General features: G+C 49.4%; 1 protein-coding gene across 4 annotated transcripts in view; it reads right to left on the bottom strand.

Moving 5' to 3' along the window:
- The window catches only part of Itgb4 (integrin subunit beta 4), a 36240-nt gene extending 33106 nt beyond the window's left edge, over positions 1 to 3134 (bottom strand). For 3 of the 4 annotated variants that reach the window (XM_045158226.1, XM_045158225.1, XM_045158227.1), the window contains exons 1-2: positions 3082 to 3134; positions 246 to 398 (exon numbers count right to left, since the gene is read on the bottom strand). In XM_045158226.1, the coding sequence (XP_045014161.1) occupies positions 246 to 324 (79 nt within the window). In that variant the 5' untranslated portion in view covers positions 325 to 398; positions 3082 to 3134. The remainder of the gene's footprint in view (positions 1 to 245; positions 399 to 3081) is intronic. The other variant, XM_004655187.2, reaches the window with a different exon arrangement.
- Positions 3135 to 14625: the final 11491 nt, after the last annotated feature.

Below are 14625 nucleotides of genomic sequence, written 5' to 3' on the forward strand. Positions count from 1 at the left end.
TGTCAAAGCCTCGGTCCCTCCTCTGAGCAGGCAGCTTCTCTACCTGGAGAGCCTCCTTCTCTCACATGAGGCCACCCAGCAGGGTGTCACTCTCAGAGATGAAGGGCATGGGTCCTCATGATCTCCAGCCTGGAAGGTGCGTGGGTATCCGCTGATTAGTGACAGTATTGGAGAAGCCCTTGTGCAAGGGCCAGGCCTTAACAGCTGCCTAGAGAGGGCTTCAGGGACAAGTAGAGCAGACTCACCCATATCCCCAGGAAGGCTGGCACTCAGTAATGCTGCTAGCAGCAGCTTTGCCCACGGGCTCGGATACGGTCCTGCCATCTTCCTCCTGCAGAACCACAATGGACACACGATGTCTCTATAGTCCTGGCCCGGCCTGGATCCCCATCAGCGCTCTGCCGGAGAGACAAGACCATGCCATCGCACAGGAATGGAAATGGAGACTCAAACAGGGTGCAGTGGCTCATGCGTGTCATCCCAGCGTTCAGGAGGCTGAGGGGACGGAGGTCCTTGACACTGTAGTGGCTACCAAGGGTGCCCCACTGGGAGTGGCAGGGGCTGGGAGTGTGATGCCCTGTCTTCTTCACTGCCCCTTCTTGCCAGTCCTGACACGGCCACAGGCCCCATATGCCTCTGCCCTACCTGCTCCCTGTGGCCTTTGTGGACTCTGTGCTTCGAGCCCGCCTCAGTGTCAGGTCTCCTGCTGCAGGTCTCACAGTGGGGCGGGCAGGGCTTTTTCTGTCCTGTGGACCCTACTGGGCCAAGGTCAAGCCCTGTAGGGATCCAGTCACCCAACTAGGGGACTACATCTCTAGGGGCCCTGTCTGTACCCTCTGCCCACTCGGTCCTGGCTCTCTTGCCCTTTATGAAGGTGGCAGAGGCAGGAGGAGAGGCTCCAGCTGGAGGACAGGTCAGTCTGGACTCTGCATTAACTGTGGCTTCATCATTTTCCCACCACCGCCAACCACCTGACCCCAGATCTGAGTTTTCAGAGCCAGTGCAAGGTTACAAACCCTGGCTGCTCCCTCACACACATGACAGTCTCAGGATTCCCACGACCTGTTTGGCTCACTACTAAACCATCTCAATGCACTAGAAACCATTTCGGTGGGCCCAGGCATTCCAGATGCCCTTGAATAGATGGGAAGCCTGAATCCTTGGGAAGGAAAGAGGCTGGCCACAGAACTACTGGGGCCTGCACAGCAGAGGGCAAAGGCCAGGGCCACACCTATCTCTTACAGGCCAGATCTCCCAGGGCTCCAGACAAAGCCAGGCCTACCAGCTTGCTTTCCTCCTTGAATACTTTCTCAGCATCCCAACTTGTAAGGCAGAGATAGCATTGGGACCTTGTGGACTGAGGTCCCTGCTCAGGTAAAGAGTAGGAAGGCAAGGTCCTCCTCCCTCTAAGGTATAGCCACTGAGGTGGCAGACAGCAGCCCCAGCAAACCCATAGCCAGAGCCAGGAGGGAAAAGCCACTCTTATCAGGGCAAGCAGCTAGGAGGGAGCCTTGAGTCAGCGGAGGGGTGGCTCCTGGGGGAAATGACTTTCTTGCAACCCCGGGGCATGGGCACCACACCCACATACTATACAATGCAGGCTGTAGACTTGGCCTCCCTGGGGCACCATTACTCAGGCAGGTATGGGCACAGGAGGGACAAGCCCAGTTCTCCTCACAGGCCTGGCACACAGGGCTGTAAACACAGCCAAGACAGTGACATGTAGCCAAGCACTTCAGAGCGCAGTCCAGACAGGACCCCAGTGGAGAGAAGCTTGCATGTCACTGTTTCCCACACCAGACAGTTGAGGCACAGAAGGCGGGGGAGGGGGGTCTCCCCATCCAGCAGCCAGAATGGGGAGGGTCTAATGGGGACCACCCACAGAAGCTGTGTTAACAGCAGTTAGGGAAGCTAGACAGTGTTTTGTTGGACTCAGCTTATGTTTAAAGACTTTTAAAAGTAGTTGGCCATTTTAGAAACAGTGAATTTTCACATAAAAGTTAGAAGATGGCTCTGTGGTTAAAGGCACTTGCTTGCCAAGCCTGCCCACCTGGGTTTAATCCCCCAGTACCCACATAATAAACAGATGCAAAAAGTGGTGCATGCATCTCACATTCATTTATAGCAGCCAGAGGGCCCTGGCATGCCCGTACCCTTCCCCACACACATGTGCACATAAATAAAAATATTTTAAAAATTAGGATCGAGCATTGATTGGATTATGTAGACTGAGTAGTCTGGGTTCAGCACACAGGAAACCCCCCCTCAAGGCCATCTCCTCTCCCCATCCCTGGCCTGCTGTGTCACCCATTGGGAGTCAGCGAGGAAGACACGTCGCTTCCCTGCTGTCCCGGTCAGCTGTCTTCTCTCCCCTCAGCCCCCTGGAGACACTCAGCTTTCCTCAGCTCTGATGGGGACAGCTACCGTGCCACCTGAGCCAAGGCTTGTGTTCAGGGTGTGGCAAAGCCACGGAGGAGGAGGAGGTAAAGGAGGAAGAGGCCTGTCCCTGCCCTTGGGAGCCATCTGGAGCTCCGGAGCCACAGGGACTGCCAGGAGGCCACCCCAGAGGCTATGGGCAGGAGGGTACAGTGGTGACGGCCGTTGGGCGAGGTCCTAGAAGCCTCACTTGGGAAAGGGACCTGAAGCTGGATTTGGGAACAGAGCAAGAGGGTGGCTGGCCAAGAAAAAACTCGGGGGACTCCCTACATGCCACACGCACCGGGGTAACATACAGCAGGCCCCGCGCAAGCAAACAGGGAGGGCATTCGCTGCTGGCGGGTTGCAGCACCCACTCTGCAAATCACAGAGGGGTACCCCCCCAACCTCCCAGCATGGCACAGCAGGCCAGCCAGACCCCACAGCCTCTACCTACTCCTCCTGCACATGCACCCAGTGCCCTCCTTCTTCTCCAGATCCTCTGCCCCTCTGCACTCAGCTGTCTCCCCCCCGCCCCCGTACACCCTGGCAGGCCTGGCACCTGTCCTGGCAGTATGAACGAAGGGCCTGCCAACCTTCAGGAAGGGAAAGGAACAAAAGCCAGGCAGTTTTGCGCGGGCTGTCCCATCGGGGCAGAGTACTCACTTTTCCTGGCCAGCCTTGGAGTCCCGGGGCGCCGGAGCCGGCGATGCGCCCTGCGGCGGCGTCTGTCTCCCGGCGGGCGGGCGGGCGCGCGCTGGACTTCCCCGGGCCGCCAGCCGCTGCGTCGGGCAGAGCGCGCGCGGGGGAGCCGAGCGGGTCCGGAGGGCGGCGGGCGGCGGGCGGGACCCGGCGGCTTTAAGGGCCGGGGCGGGCGGCGCAGGTAGGAAGGAGGCGCTGGTGAGTCAGGGCCGCCGCATTCCTGCGCGCGGCGCGCACCTGTCGGGGCAGGAGCCCGGGCCGCCGCCGCCGCCGCCCGGCCCGCCCCCCGGAAAGGGCTGCGGCTCCCGCGGCGCCTGCCCCGAGCCCCGAGGAGACCCGGTCGGCCGAGGGAGGAGCCACCCCTGTCCCTTCGCAGCCCAGACCCGAGCGCCCGCCGGCCTCCCTTCCCCTCCAGGCGCCCCGGCTCGGATGCCCAGGCCACCCCCGGGGCGGGAGGGAAGCAGGCAGCCTGGGCAGCGAGCCCACCCGACGGCCATCCGGGCGCGCGAGGATGGGTCAATAGGGACACCTGGCACCCGGGTCCCTGATCTGCTTATCACGGGGTCCTCTCTGCCTCCCGTACCTGAGAGAGAGAGACAGAGCCGCTCACACCTCCTTAAAATGTGAGTGCCAGTGCCCATCAAGAGTGCCAGTGCCCCCCCCCCTCCCGTGGAGTGTCACACGTTCCTGACAAGCTGGCTCTATTACTGCAGGCTCTCTAGTGCCTTTGGTTACCTTCCTGATCAGCGACTAGGTTGTTAAATAAAAGAGAGAGTGAGTTGGGGGTCTTAGGGCAACTCACTCTCACTTTTATTTTTGGTTTTTCGAGGTAGGGTCTCACTCTAGTTCAGGCTGACCTGGGATTCACTGTGTAGTCTCAGGATGGCCTGGAACTCATGGTGATCCTCCTACCTCTGTCTCCCAAGTGCTGGCATTAAAGGCGTGCGCCACCATGCATGGCTCTTTTAAAATATTTTATTTAGTTATTTTGAGAGAGAGAGAGAGAGAGAGAGAGAGAGAGAGAGAGGCAGATAAGAGAATGGGTGCACCAGGTCCGCTAGCCATTGCAAATGAACCACCTTGTGCATCTGTCTTACGTGGGTCCTGGGGAATTGAACCTGGGTGCTTAGGCTTCACAGCACAGGTAAGTGCCTTAACCACTAAACCATCGATCCAGCCATCTCCCTCCCTCCCTCCCTCCCTCCCTCCCTCCCTCCCTCCCTCCCTCCCTCCCTCCCTCCCTCCCTCCCTCCCTCTCTCTCTCTCTCTCTCTCTCTCTCTCTCTCTCTCACTCTCTCACTCTCTCTTTCTCTTTTCTTCTTCTGGCCAGGCCAGGCAGCCCTTTCCCCAAACTGTGGAAATCCAAGCCCACCAAGCTTCAGAAGAAAGGAGTGCTGTCCCTGCAATTTAGCCAGCTTTATCCTTCTCCTTGAACATCGTGCTGATGTCACAAGTTCCTGAGAGACTTCCATGTGTTCCCATCATTCTAAGGACATGACTTTTAATATTATGACTACTTTATCTATTTTTACTTATTATTATTACACACACACACACACACACACACACACACACACATATATATATATGTTTTTTTTTTTTGTTTTTTTTTTTTTTGGTTTTCCGAAGTAGGGTCTCTCTCTAGCCCAGGCTAACCTGGAATTCACTGAGGTCTCAGAGTGGCCTCAAACTCATGGCGATCCTCCTGCCTCTGCCTCCAAAGTGCTTAAAGTTGTGCGCCATCACAACCAGCCAATTTTTTTTATTTTTTATTTATTATTTTTTTTTTGAGACAGGGTTTCACTCTATAGTCCAGGCTTGTAGCTTGTGATTTTCCTGCCTCTGCTTCTCAAGTGCTGGGATTATAGGCATGCATCACCACATCTGGCTCTTTTATTTATTTTTGTTTGTTTGCCTTGGGACGGGGTGGGGGAACTAGGGTTTCACTCTGGCCTGGGCTAGCCTAGAACTCAGGGTAGTGTTTTCTTTCTTTCTTTTTTTTTTAATTTTTATTAGCATTTTCCATGATTATAAAAAAATATCCCATGGTAATTCCCTCCCTCCCCCCCCCCCGCGACACTTTCCCCTTTGAAATTCCATTCTCCATCATATTAGTCTTTTTTTTTCTTTTCTTTTTTTCTCTATTAACATTTTCCATGATTATAAAAAATATCCCATGGTGATACCCTCCCTACCCCCACTTTCTCCTTTGAAATTCTAATCTCCATCATATCCCCTCCCCATCTCAATCAGTCTCTCTTTTTTATTATGATGGTCTTGTGTAGGTAGTGTCAGACACTGTGAGGTCATGGATATCCAGGCCATTTTGTGTATGGAGGAGCATGTTATAAGGAGTTTTACCCTTCCTTTGGCTCTTACATTCTTTCCACCACCTCTTCCGCAATGGACCCTGAGCCTTGGAAGGTGTGATAGAGATATTTCAGTGCTGAGCACTCCTCTGTCACTTCTCAGCACCATGATGCCTTCTGAGTCATCTCAAGCCATCTGAAAAGAGAATAACATTATTATCTATTTATTTATTTTGAAATATAGTTTATCTATTTGAGAGAGAGAAAGAAGGAGAGAGAGAGAGAAGGCACACCAGGGCCTCCAGCCACTGCAAACGAGCTCCAGATGCATGCGCCCCCTTGTTATGTGGGTCCTGGAGCATCAAATCAGGATCCTTTGGCTTTGCAGGCAAACGCCTTAACCACTAAGCCATTTCTCCAGCTATTTATTTATTTATTTATTTTTATTTATTTATTTATTTATTTATTTATTTATTTATTTATTTGAGAGCGACAGACACAGAGAGAAAGACAGATAGAGGGAGAGAGAGAGAATGGGCACGCCAGGGCTTCCAGCCTCTGCAAACGAACTCCAGATGCATGTGCCCCCTTGTGCATCTGGCTAACGTGGGACCTGGGGAACCGAGCCTCGAACTGGCGTCCTTAGGCTTCACAGGCAAGCGCTTAACTGCTAAGCCATTTCTCCAGTCCTATTTTTGTTTTCTTGAGGTAGGGTTTTGCTCTAGCCCAGGCTGACCTGGAATTCGCTATGTAGTTTCAGGGTGGCCTTAAACTCAAGGCAATCCTAAGTCTGCCTCCCAAGTGCTGGGATTAAAGGCATGCGCTACCATGCCTGGGTTCGAGAGTAACATTATTAATATATGGGTATGAACATTAAGAGAAGTGCTTACTGGGAAGTTTGGTGAGCATAGTATATACATTTAGCCATACACCAGCAGACATTACACCCCTTGGGCTCATGACTAACTCTGTTGTAGATTTTCAGTATCAGGGAGGTATTCCCTCCCATAGAGCAAGCCTCTAGTCAATTAGAGAGTGGTTGGTTTCCCCCATAACAGACATTCCCCTTTTGCATCCCTTTGCTCATTTGGCCTGTATGGCTAAATTTAAGGCTTGCAGTGTCTACTGTTGAGTATCTCCACTGGTGATTTCTCTCTCCCATTAAACTGCATGCAAAATGGCTTCTTCCAGCTTTCTGTCAGTTGGTCTACATGGAGGAGGTTATCAGCTCAGATCCAGCAGGGTTTCTCAGTGGTCTTGCAGCCCAAGTATGTGGAGTCTTCAGCAATAGGGTCTTACCATCTATTCCTGGTGGGAAACCAAGGGCCTTGGCAATGGCCTGTAATGTTTTGGGGGCATCAGGGAACCTCCCTGGCCAACAACTCACTGGAAGGTATCTCATCCCTGGCACTGAAAATTTTCTAGCAACAATATATGGCTTGTGGGTGTTACATTGTCCAAAAAAGTAGGTTCCATATGACTTATTTATATCCTCTTAGATTTTTTAAAACGTTTTTTTGGTTTATTTTTATTTATTTATTTGAGAGCAACAGACAGAGAAAGAGGGAGAGGGAGAGGGAGAGGGAGAGGGAGAGGGAGAGGGGAGAGAGAGAGAGAGAGAGAGAGAGAGAGAGAGAGAGAGAGAGAGAGAGAGAGAGAGAGAGAGAGAGAGACAAGGGAGAGAGAATGGGCGCACCAGGGCTTCCAGCCACTGCAAACGAACTCCAGATGCGTGCGCCCCCTTGTGCATCTGGCTAACGTGGGTCCTGGGGAATTGAGCCTTGAACCGGGGTCCTTAGGCTTCATAGGCAAGCACTTAACTGCTAAGCCATCTCTCCAGCCCTCCTCTTAGATTTTGATTAGCCCTCCCTCCACCTTTCCTTTACTCAATCTCTTCCCCTGACCTCACTTAGGCCTTTTCACCCCCATTAATCTGCTCTTCTACTTACATATATACAACACCAGCCTATTATGCCCCCTCCCTCCATTTCTATTTCATTTATGTCCCTTTTCTAGCTTTCTGGCTTCTGATACTGAGTTTTATTCCTACTCACATAGAAGTCCAGTCATTTGTAATTAGGACCTACATATACGAGAGAACATACGACACTTGGCTTCCTGGGCCTGGGTTACCTCACTAAGCATAATTCTTTGCAGATCCATCTATTTTCCTGCAAATTTCATTTTTCTTTACCACTAAGTAGAACTCCATTGTGTAAATGTGTCATATCTTCATTATACACTCATTAGTTGAGGGACATCTAGGCTGGTTCCACTTCCTAGCTATTGTGAATACAGTAGCAATAAACATGAACAAGTATCTCTAAGGTAGTGAGACGAGTCCTTAGGATATATGCCTAGGAGTGGTAGAGCTGGGTCATATGGTAAATCTGCTTTTAGCTGTCTCAGGAATCTCCATACTGATTTCCACAATGGCTGGACCAGGTTGCATTCCCACCAACAGTGTAGAAGGGTTCCTCTTTTCCCGCATCCTCGCCAGCATTTATGGTCATTTGTTTTCATGATGGTAGCCATTCTGACAGGAGTGAGATGTGGGGTGGGGGCTGATGTAGGGTCTCGCTCTAGCCTCAGTTGACCTGGAATTTGCTATGTAGTCTCATGGTGATCCTCCCACCTTTGCCTTCTGAATGCTGGGATGAAAGGTGTGTACCACCATGGCTGGCTCTATTTTCTTTAATGTGGTACTGAGAATAGAACCTAGAGCCTCCTACGTGTTAAGTATATACCCTATCCCGTGGCATGGCATTTGCCATGCTGGCTTGAAATGACTATCCCATCAGACTATGAACCCAGAGAGCAGATGCTCTCTGACCCTACTTGGAGAGGCCTAGAAATCCATTCCTGGGCCTGGAGGAGCAGGGAAGCTAGTGCCTAGGTTTGGTCTGTGGAGAGCGGTGGCTTGTCCCATAGCCCCAGCACAGTGACTGGTCTACAGAAGGTGCTAAAAAAAAAAGAATGCTGGGCACACGCCTTTAATCCCAGCATTCGGGAGGCAGAGGTAGGAGGATCACTGTGAATTTGAGGCCACCCCAAGACTATAGATGAATTCCAGGTCAGCCTGAGCTAGAGTGAGGCCCTACCTTGAAAAAAAACAAAGGTGTTGGGGCTGGAGAGATGGCTCAGCAGTTAAGGTGTTTGCCTGCAAAGCCTAATGGCCCAAGTTCAATTCCCCAGTACCCACATAAAACCAGATGCACAAGCTGGTGAATGAATCTAGAGTTCATTTGCAGAGGCTAGAAGCCCTGGCGTGCCCATTCTCTCTTTTTATCCCAGCACTCAGGAGGCAGAGGTAGGAGGAGCCTGAGACTATATAGTTAATTCCAGATCAGCCTGGACTACAGCAAGATCCTACTTGGAAAAAACAAACAACAACAACATCCACACACACAAAAAAAAAAAAAAAAAGAAAGAAAGAAAAAAGAAAACAAAGCCGGGCATGGTGGCGCACGCCTTTAATCCCAACACTAGGGAGGCAGAGAGAGTTAGGAGGATGATCGTGAGTTCTAGGCCACCCTGAAACTACCTGGAATTTACTCTAGTCTAGATCCTCCTACTTCTGCTTCCCAAGTGTTGGGATTAACGGCATGTGCCACCATGCTGGCTTCAGCTCCCATATTTAAAAAACATATTTAATTTATTTATTTATGGGAGAGAAAGGTAGAGGTCACGCCAGGGAATGTAGCCACTGCAAATAAACTCCAGATGCATGTGGGGAACTAAACTGGGTCTTTAGGCTTTGCAGGCAAGTACAAGGTTCTCATGTAGCCCAGGCTAGCTTGGAACTTGATATATAGCTGAGAATGACCTTGAAAAAAAAAAAATATATATATATATAATTTATTTATTTATTTATTTATTTTTTTGAGGAAGAGTTTTGCTGTAGCCCAGGCTCACCTGGAATTCACTATGTAGTCCCAGGGTGGCCTAGAACTCATGGTGATCCTCCTACCTGTGCCTCCTGTTGAATATATATGTATTAGACAAGGTGTTGCTATGTGATCCAAGCTAGCCTCAAATTCTCAATCCCTTGCTTCTGTCTCCTGAGATTATAGGCATATGCCAGCACACTCAGCTTCCCAATTTTCTTTTTTTGCTTTTTCGAGGTAGGGTTTCACTCTAGTCTAGGCTGACCTGGAATTCACTATGTAGTATCAGGGTGGCCTAGAATTTATGGTGATCCTCCTACCTCTGCCTCCCGAGTGCTGGGATTAAAGGTGTACGCCACCACGCCCGGCTCCCAATTTTTTACTTTGAACATTTTCAAATATACAAAAATGTTAGCGGGGCATCGTAGCACATGGCTTTAATCCCAACACTCGGGAGACAGAAGTAGGAAGATTGCAATGGGTTGGAGGCCATCTTGAGGCTACATATGAATTCCAAGTAAGCCTGGGCTAACGCAATACCCTACCTCGAAAACAAACAAAAAAGTGGTGGGGCTGGAGAGATGGCCCACTAGTTAAGGTGCCTGCATGTGAAGCCTAAGAACCCAGGTTCAATTCCTCACAACCCACAAAAGCCAGATGCACATGTGTCTGGAGTTCATTTGCAGTGGCTTGAGGTCCTGGCATGCCCCTTCTGTCTCTTAAATAAATATAAAATATTAAACCAAAATAAATAATGATACAACTTTATTTTTAAAAAGTTGAAAGAATACAAAATTTTCATCATTATTTTTACCACCCACCCTGGAAAACCTTTCTTCCATACTGATGTTCATGTATTTGTTTTTTTTTTTTTTCAAGGTAGGCTCTCACTCTAGCCCAGGCTGACCTGGAATTCACTATGTAGTCTCAGGGTGTCCTCAAATTTACGGCGATCCTACTATCTCTACCTTCCAAGTGCTGAGATTAAAGGCGTGTGCCGCCACACCTAGCCTGTTTGGTTTTTTAAAACGTGTTTGTATTTGTTGTACATATCCTAACTTTTCATCCCTCTGCATTTCAGCGTGTCTCCTGAGAAAAGCCCCACACATCTCAGAGCCAGAACACATGTAAGAGACTTACCAACAATGTGCTTGTTAACTCATCTGTGACTCAATCCATGTTCATATTCTCTTAGCTGTCCCAACATGTCTATTATAACGGCCTCCTTTGGAATCCAAGTTCAATTTATGTCGTTTACTGCATTTGTTTTTTCCTTTTTTGGTTTTGTTTTTCTTTTTGCGAGGTAGGGTCCAGGCTGGCCTGAAATTCACTATGTAGTCTCAGGCTGGCCTTGTACTCAGTGATCCTCATACCAACATTTTTAGTTTCTAAAAAACATTTAAATTTTTTTTTTAGTTAGGTGTCGGGTGTGGTGGCTCATGCCTTTAATCCCAGAATTTGGGAGACAAAAGTAGGAGGATCACTGTGAGTTCGAGGCCACCCTAAGACTATACAGTGAGTTCCAGTTCAGCCTGGGCTAGAGTGAAACCCTATCTTGAAAAACCAAAAAAAAAAAAAAATTTTTTTTTTTTTTAATTTGTTAGAGAGAGAGAAGAGAGAATGAGAGCACTAGGGCCTCTAGCCATTGCAAATGAACTACAGATGCATGCACCACTTTGTACATTTGGCTTTATGTGGGTACTGGGGATTTGAACCTGGGTCCTTTGGCTTGGTAGGCAAGTGCCTTAACCACTAAGCCATCTTTCTAGCCCTAGAAATATCTTATTCATTTGCAAACACACACACACACACACACACACACAGAGGAGAAAAACAGAGTGGGCACTTCAGGGGCTCTAACCACTGCAATAGACTCCAAATACATGTACCACTTTGTGCATCTGGCTTTAAGTGGGTACTGGGGAATCAAACTTGGGGGTCTACACAGGCAGTCTCCACCTTAACCACTGAGCCATTTCTCTAGCCCATTTTTAGTTTTGATTAGTCTTCTCTCCCACCCTTCTTCTCATCAGTCCTCCTCTCCAGATTTTGTTTTTTCGAGGTCGGGTCTCACTCTAGCCCAGGCTGACCTGGAATTCACTATGTAGTCTCAGGGTGCCCTTGAACTCATGGCGATCTTCCTATGTTTGCCTTCCGAGTGCTGGATTAAAGGCATGAGCCATTTGCCTGTAGCCAGGTGTGCTGGTTTATGGTTGGTGGAGTGTTACCCTCCACCATAAAGAATGGGTGTGCCAGGGCCTCCATACGCTGCAAACAAACCCTAGATGCATGTGCCACCTTGTACATAGGGGTTATGTGGGTACTGGGGAACTGAACCTGGGTCTTTAGGCTCCTCAGGCAAGCACCTTAACTGCTAAGCCCCTCCCCCTTTTTTTGAGGAGGTAGTCTCTCACTCTCACTTTGTACTTCCAGGCTGGCCTCAAACTCACAATGATCCTCCTACTCCTGCCTCCCACGTACTGGGACTACACATGTGCACCAAGCCTGGCAGTCATGGGCTTCATCCGTAGCACCTCACTCTTCTCAACATGCAAAGGCCTCCAGGATTGCCAACACATGACCAATAGCCTTGAGTTCATGGCGATCCTCCTACCTCTGCCTCCCAAGTGCTGGGATTAAAGGCGTGTGCATCACACCTCGCTGTGCTGGTATTTATTTTGTTTTTTCCAAGGCAGGGTCTCACTCTAGCTCAGGCTAACCTATACACCTATGCACTGTGTAGTCTCAGAGTGGACTCGAACTCACAGCAATCCTCATACCTCAGTCTCCTGAGTGCTAGGAATAAAGGTGTGTGCCACTACACCCAGTTTATTGTGCCTTTTAAGTAGCTGATCTTTGTTCACAAGAACCAGGAGACACCAGTGATTTTTTAAAAAAAATATATCTGAAAGACATAGAAAATATCTGAAAGACATAGAAAGAGGCAGTTAAGAAAGCATGGGCACACCAGGGCCTCCAGCCACTGCAAACAAACTCCAGATGCATGTGCCACCTTGTGCATCTGGCTTATGTGGGTGCTGGGGAATTGAACCTGTGTACTTAGGCCTTCTCTCCAGCCCAATACCTGTGATTTTAGCCTACATGCAGCATTTTCTCTCCTACACCAAGAACATTGAGAATGGAGCAGCCATCTGCATGGGGTGGTCAGGAAGAGATTCAAATCCTGAGCCCACATTGGAGGTACTGCTTGGAGCAATGGTGTGGAACAGTAAATGTCTAGGTGAAGCAGGCCAAAGCAGCATAGGCCAGGGTGTGTGGGTGGGACAGAGGCAGAGTAAGGGCAGATTGATGATAAGAAACTGATGATCTTTCTGGGCATAGTGGCACATATCTGTAATTTCAGCACTCAGGAGCCTGTGGTCAGAGGATTCCAACATTGTGGAATTGAGGAACATTGTGAGATCTTGTCGCTGTTTTTCTTCTCCCTATTTGATTTTTTCAAGGTAGGGTCTCACTGTAGCCCAGCAGACCTGGAATTCACTATTCCTACCTGTGCCTCCTGAGTGCTGGGATTAAAGGTGTGTGCTACCACGACCTTGTTTAAAAACAAAAACGTGGTGGTGCATGCCTGTAATCCCAGTACTTAGGAGGCAGGGGTAGGATAGCCATGAGTTCGAGGACAACCTGAGACTAGAGTGAATTCCAGGTCAGCCTGAGCTAGAGTCCCTATCTCCAAAACCCAAAATAACCTAAATAAGTAAATAAAACCAAAACTGGTGGTCCCACATTGCCATAGTGAAATCTGGACCCTGCGGTAGACGTCTGGAAAGAAGTGTGGGTGCAGGATGATTGAGGTCTGGATGGAGTGGTCAGATGCAGCAGCCAGGGAGATTAGAGAGGTGCAGTGAGGGACAACGGTCTGAACTACAGCAGTCATAATGAGGTGGAGGAGGGGCTTCTGAAGTGAAATACAGGCTTTGGAGGTGAGCCCAGGTTTGCATCACACAGCTGTGTCACAGAAGGATCATGATGTCAGTGCCCAAGGTGGGAACCGCAGGTAGAGGGTGTGGACAGATGCTTGGATAGACCAAACTGTCCTGAGCAGACACCAGTCAGAAATAACTTTGAAACAAACAACAAAAAAAGTGGCAAAATAAGAAATAACTATGGTTGCTAGTGCCAATACCCAGTCTCTAGTCTCCATCAAGTAACACTGTGGGGATTGAGACCCTGGTCCCCACTGAACCAGTCACTTCAACTGTGCAAGGTCACAGCAGGATGGAGGCGTCCAGAAGACAGCAGCACAGTCCCCAGCCCTGTCAGGGATCTCTGACAGGGGCACTGGATCTGGACTCAGTTGTTTGCCTAGTATGCACAAATCCTGGATTGGATCCCCAGAACCATATAAACAGGGAGCAGTGGCTCCTACCTATGATCTCAACACTAGGGAGAAGTGGCAGGATAGGAATTCAAGGCCAGCCTGGGCTATAATCTACCTCAAGACTAGTCTGAATATCTTGAAAAAAGAAAAAATAAGAAAACAAGACGGGGGACCTTGGGGAGATGTCTTAATGGGTAAAAGTACTTATTGTACAAGCATAAGCACCTTAGTCTGCATTCCTACAACCTAGGTAAACATGCTGCCTGTGGTAGGGTGCACCTACATCCCAGCACTGGGGAGGTGGAGACAGGAGGGTATCCAGGACTTGCTGGGTAGCTAGTTTAGCAGAATTGGTGAGCTCTAGATTCAGTGTGAAGGCTAAGGAAGATATCCAAGGTCAACCTCTGGCCTCCATGTTTACAGGCACTCAAATACACACACATCACACCCACAGGCAAAAAATAAAAATAAAAAATATATATATATAAATTTAAAAACCCTGACGATGAAGTAGTCATGTGGTTAAGGTACTTGCCTGAGAAGCCTAAGGACCCAGGTTCAATTCCCCAGCACCCATGTAAGCCAGATGCATATGATGGTGCTTGCGCCTGGCATTTGTTTGCAGTGGCTGGCAGCCCTAGAATGCCCATTCTCCCTTATTTGCCTCCTTCTCTCTCTCAAATGAGTAAACATAAAATCAAAAAAATAAATTGTACTGGCAACAACAAACTTTGTAAGTCTTCACTTCTAAAACTCATGAATCCTCCTGACCACCTTAGGAAGCTCCAATGCTGCGGCCTGACAGGAGACAGATGGGGGACACTGGACTCCAGACCAGACGTGCGGACTGCCTCCCACAGACCTATGTGCCCTTGGCCAGCACGGAGCCCTGCCCGAGGTGTGCGGCTGGAGCAGCAGCAGCTCTTCTACCTAGGGTTGCAAAGTCCCACCAAGGAGAGATGGGAGCAAG

The sequence above is a fragment of the Jaculus jaculus genome, chromosome 9, assembly GCF_020740685.1.
Source record: "Jaculus jaculus isolate mJacJac1 chromosome 9, mJacJac1.mat.Y.cur, whole genome shotgun sequence".
Taxonomy (NCBI): Eukaryota; Metazoa; Chordata; class Mammalia; order Rodentia; family Dipodidae; genus Jaculus; species Jaculus jaculus.